The sequence below is a fragment of the Meleagris gallopavo genome, chromosome Z (assembly GCF_000146605.3).
Source record: "Meleagris gallopavo isolate NT-WF06-2002-E0010 breed Aviagen turkey brand Nicholas breeding stock chromosome Z, Turkey_5.1, whole genome shotgun sequence".
Lineage (NCBI taxonomy): Eukaryota > Metazoa > Chordata > Aves > Galliformes > Phasianidae > Meleagris > Meleagris gallopavo.
The window spans coordinates 59,478,834-59,483,530 of NC_015041.2; the positions used below are offsets into that span (position 1 = coordinate 59,478,834).

A 4,697-nucleotide genomic window follows, 5' to 3' on the forward strand; every position below is an offset into this window, starting at 1 on the left:
AAGCTTTTTAAGGATTTTTTCACTTATAACTTATTCTTCATGCTTCTTAGGTTTACAGCCTGCTAGTTAATTCACAGCTGCTGTGGTGTGACTCGTCCCAAAGCTTGTATCACATGCTTTGCCTGGACTTTTTTTTTTATTGCTGTGGCACTAGCTGTAATCTCTGTTGGGTTCTGCTCTATGTGGTTGTTTTGTTCTGTTTGCACAGCATCTACAACAGTGAGGTCCCCAGGCATAACAAGAACCATAAATTTAACAAGAAGAAGAATAAGAAGTGGCTGCTGAATCTTTTGTGCTCTGTAATTATTTAGTAGAGATATGGATGTCATGGTCTGAATGCAGATCACAACATACTTCCAGAAGTTGGCAGCTCTGCAGCCACACAGCTTTGCTGTGAAAGCAAGAAGTGCAAAAGGTGAATTAGAGATGCTAACCTTTCATACCACTTTTGGACATGTTTTGGTTTTTATTTAAAACAAAATATAAAGCAATATCATTGAGATTTTAACTGCTTCTGTCTGTAATAGGAGTCCTTTGTACACACTTGTGGAGGCCAGTACTGAGAGCCATGGGGCTGGTTTACTCAGTTAGTGTTAAAAACAGAAGGTGGGTCTGTTCTTAGTGTTGCTGAGACAAAGATATTCTTTGTGTGTAGCATCTCTTATGAGCCCATTAACGGATGTTTAGGAAGAAAAAAAAATCATGGTGTTGCAATTTTGAGTCTTGTGATTTATTTTTCCTCTCATTTTCTTTAAACTGCAGACCAGCTTGAACGTGTGTTTTTGCGTCTCGGCCATGCAGAAACAGATGAGCAGTTGCAGAATATTATTTCCAAATTCCTACCCCCTGTTCTCCTCAAGCTGTCCAGCACGCAGGAAGGAGTTCGTAAAAAGGTAAGCGTGCAGTCTACTCTACTGGTACATTGTTCTTGTCAGGCAGAAGAAAATGGCACTAAAATACTCTTTGGTGTTCTTTGTGGACAGATCTACTCTTTCAGGAAATGGTACTGTGAGCCTGGTAGGGAGGAAGAAAATAGTCGTCGTCTGCGTAAACAAGGTGTTTTGTTTATGTGTGATTTTTGCACTTACAGACTGTATTTGTTTTTGCTTGAAGCCAGCTTACTGTGAGTTAGCCTGAAACAGAGACTTATTCCCTCGGAGTCATCTGCCACAGCTTCCAGGACAGAGTTGTTGTACATCCACCTGGCTAACAGTGTGTGTGGAGTAAGCCTCCTTCTCTGTGCAGAATACCTCATGATTGTTTTTCAGTACTTGATAGCAGGAGTAAAAGCAAAGACCAAATAATTTTGAAGATCTAATTTAATGTCTGTCTGAAGGAATTCATTTCCCTAATACAGAAGACTGCTTTTTTGCAGAATTCATTCAGATACGCATTCAGTACTATCTGCAAAATGGTTTAGCCCTTTCTTACTTGGATGTGAATTAGAGAGAAGAACAAATGTTTTGCTGTTAGAATTGAATATGTACCTAAGGAATTCAGTTCCCTGCATTAGCTTATGTAATAAAAACTCATCTCCACATCCATGAAACAGCTCTGGAGCACAATAGAAAAGGGAGGAACCTGTGTGACACTTTGTCTCACCTAATTGCAGACCCATTGTAGCAGTCATTGGTCTTTCAGCATGTGGAGCTGTGTTGTCCATGAGCACAGAGATATACTGGCAGGTGGAAACCCAAATTATGGACTCAGAAGAAGGGACATTGCAGATCATTCTCATGGCTGCTGTAAAAGAATCTCAACTTTGCTGTTAAGAGATGAAACCTTCCAAAATGGGCCAATGTCAAAGCACTATTTAAAATGAGATATTACTGCCTAGGGGTAGTGCACACAAGGGGATGCAGAGGAAGAGCATTCTGGGATTGCTGAAGCCTAACTTTGTGATGTTTAATGGAGGAACCAAAGGTGGAGAAAAGGATGGACCTAGGTGATTTAGGAAGGAGTAATTGTGAGAAAAAGAATCACAGAATTGTAGGGGTTGAAAGGAACCTCCATAGATCATCGACTCCAGCCCCGCTGCCAAAGCAGGTTCCCTACACCAGGTCACACAAGTAGGTGTCCAGACATGTCTTGAATATCTCCAGAGAAGGAGACTCCACAACCTCCCTGGGCAGCCTGTTCCAGTGCTCTGTCACCCTCACCGTGAAGAAGTTCTTACGCACATTCGTGCCAAACTTCCTATGCTACAGCTTATGTCTGTTTCCCCTCGTCCTGTCTCCACACACTGCTGAAAAGAGTCCAGCCTGCCCCCACACCTCAGATATTTATAGACCTGGATCAGGTCCCCTCTCAGTCATCTTTTCTCAAGGCTAAACAGACCCAGTTCACTCAACCTTTCTTCATAGTGGAGATGCTCCAGGCCCTTCACCATTTTTGTGGCCCTCTGCTGGACTCTTTCCAAGAGATCCCTGTCTTTTTTGTACTGGGGAGCCCAGAAGGGATGAATGGATAAAAAAGGACAGTGATGTATAAATAGTTCATGATCATTATGCTTGTCTGGCCTTGTCCTGCACCTGATCAGCACAGTCTGTCCTGTATTCTTGTTAAATTTCATTTCTAGCTGGTTTTTGAGTGGGGCATTTTTATTTTGGTGTCAGAGGGAACTTGTCTGTATTTCAGCAGGTGGAGAGACAGGGTCTCTAAGAATGAGGCTATGGGAAAGCTGGCTCTTGGTGGGACCAAGGGATTTGGATGAGAGGATATGGGGATCTCTGGGGGTGAAATCCATTTAATGTTGTGGCCCCCTTAAGGGTAAGACCTTGGTGGATTTACTAATGTACACCAGGAGGGTCTCCTGGAGCCGAGTGTGTGGTGACTTTATCTCTGGGGCTGAGATCATGAGGAGTCCCCTGCTGGAGGGACCAGGGAAGACCTGGCCTATGCTCTATGTGTGTGCGCCTATGCTGTGTGTGTGTTTGTGAGATGGTCTGTTGCTGCACCCTTGATGGCTTATATGGCCAGGTGCCAGCTTCTGGGCAGAGCCAAGCTTCAGGAAGGACCCATATTGTACACGAGTGTGTACATCTTCCTGCTATCAGACCTGTATCTTGAGCTGCTGCAGTGCTCTCAAGTATTGTGAAATAGCATTTGTGTGAAAGCGTTGTTAAACCTTGTGTTAAAGGCAAGAGTGACCAGACATGGATTCTGACAGAGGGACACCTGCTCGTGTTTGCTGTTCTGCCAGGAGGATTTGACCAGAGAGGCAGCTGAATATAAGAGGTCCGAGCAATTAAAAGGTTCTGCGCAAAACATGGACCTAACAGTGATGGCATGAGGGGGTTTGATAGATGTGAAGCCATTTCACTGTGCTGATGGACATATTCAGACTCAGAAGGAGGGTTCTTTTGACTGTGTAGTTATCATGTACTCTTGAAACTATGAAGAAAGGCACTCAATTAGCTAATGCAATTTCTTAGAATATTTTTATATTGTATTTTTCATAGGATCACAGAATGGTTTATGTCTGAAGGCACCTTAATGATTTTCTAGTTCCACCATCCCCCTGCCCTGAGCAGAGAGAAAGGCTTTTGACTTGTGAACATCAGCAAAAATGTACCTGGTGTTGAACACTAGCCTCAAAAACATGTTAAGGCAATGGAATTAATATTTGCTACAAGTGCTCATACCATTGGAAAGGCTTAAAAAGTAGATAGAGTTGAAAGGAAGGACAAGGACAGTCTTTGTTCACCAAGTTACTGACTGTAGACAAAGTGGCAAAGCTGAGGTACTGTATCATGACTCTCTTGCAGTTAATGTTGTATTAATTCTATGTACTGCTTTTACAGTAGAATCATAAAATACCCTGAGTTGAAAGTGACCCACAAGGATCAACAAGTCCAATGCCTGGCTCCACATAGTACCACCCAAAAAAATACAGTCCTTGAATTACAGCAGCTTGGGGCCCTGATGACTGATGTAACCCTTTGAGCTTTAGCTGTCACCCATCACTACTGTGATTTTTTTTTTTTTTCTAGTGGTTTGGTGGATATCTTGTGCAGCAGGATGTGAGAGACAGCTTTGAAATTCAAAAAGGATCATGTCTACTCGCTTTCCTTGATTATTAGATAGGCAACCTTGTCATAAAAGGAGATTAAGTTATTTTAAAAAGCCACATGCAACTTAACTGTGGTTTGAAATCTTATACTGTTTTAATTGTTTTGTAAACGTAGCTTTCCTTCAATTAATAAATGAGCAAAAAAATAACGTCAGTCTGTTGCCAGTATGCTGCTGAAGTATAGACCAATAAGGAGTTTCAGGACTTGCCTTCACTGTACTTCAGGGCACTTTGTTTATGTGCTGGGGTGACGTGGCTGATTGCCCACCCAGTCACTCTTACTTCTTCTCCACAGCAGGAAAACAAGGTGAAACAACTTGTGGGTGAAGATAACAACTGAGAGATTGCTAACCAGTTACCAACACAGGCAAAATTGGTTTGTGGAGGATGAATTTAATTTATTTTCTGTTAATAATGGAGTAAGACAGTGAGAACTAAATCAAAGTGAAAACACCTTCCTCCAGCCCCCTTCTTTCCAGGCTCTTCCTTCTCCATTCTTCTAGTTTCCACCCAGGCAGTGCAGGTGGATGAGCAGTGGGGGTTCTTTCATATTTTTTATTTTTATTTTTATTTTTTCTTCCTCTCAGGTCATGGAGCTGCTGGTTCATCTGAATAAGCGAATAAA

General features: G+C 42.3%; 1 protein-coding gene across 1 annotated transcript in view; it reads left to right on the forward strand.

Moving 5' to 3' along the window:
- Positions 1-213: 213 nt before the first annotated feature.
- Positions 214-4,697, forward strand: part of ECPAS (Ecm29 proteasome adaptor and scaffold) — a 57,871-nt gene continuing 53,387 nt past the window's right edge. The window contains exons 1-3 of the mRNA XM_010726144.3: positions 214-415; positions 763-893; positions 4,660-4,695. Of these exons, the coding sequence (XP_010724446.3) occupies positions 337-415; positions 763-893; positions 4,660-4,695 (246 nt within the window). The 5' untranslated portion in view covers positions 214-336. The remainder of the gene's footprint in view (positions 416-762; positions 894-4,659; positions 4,696-4,697) is intronic.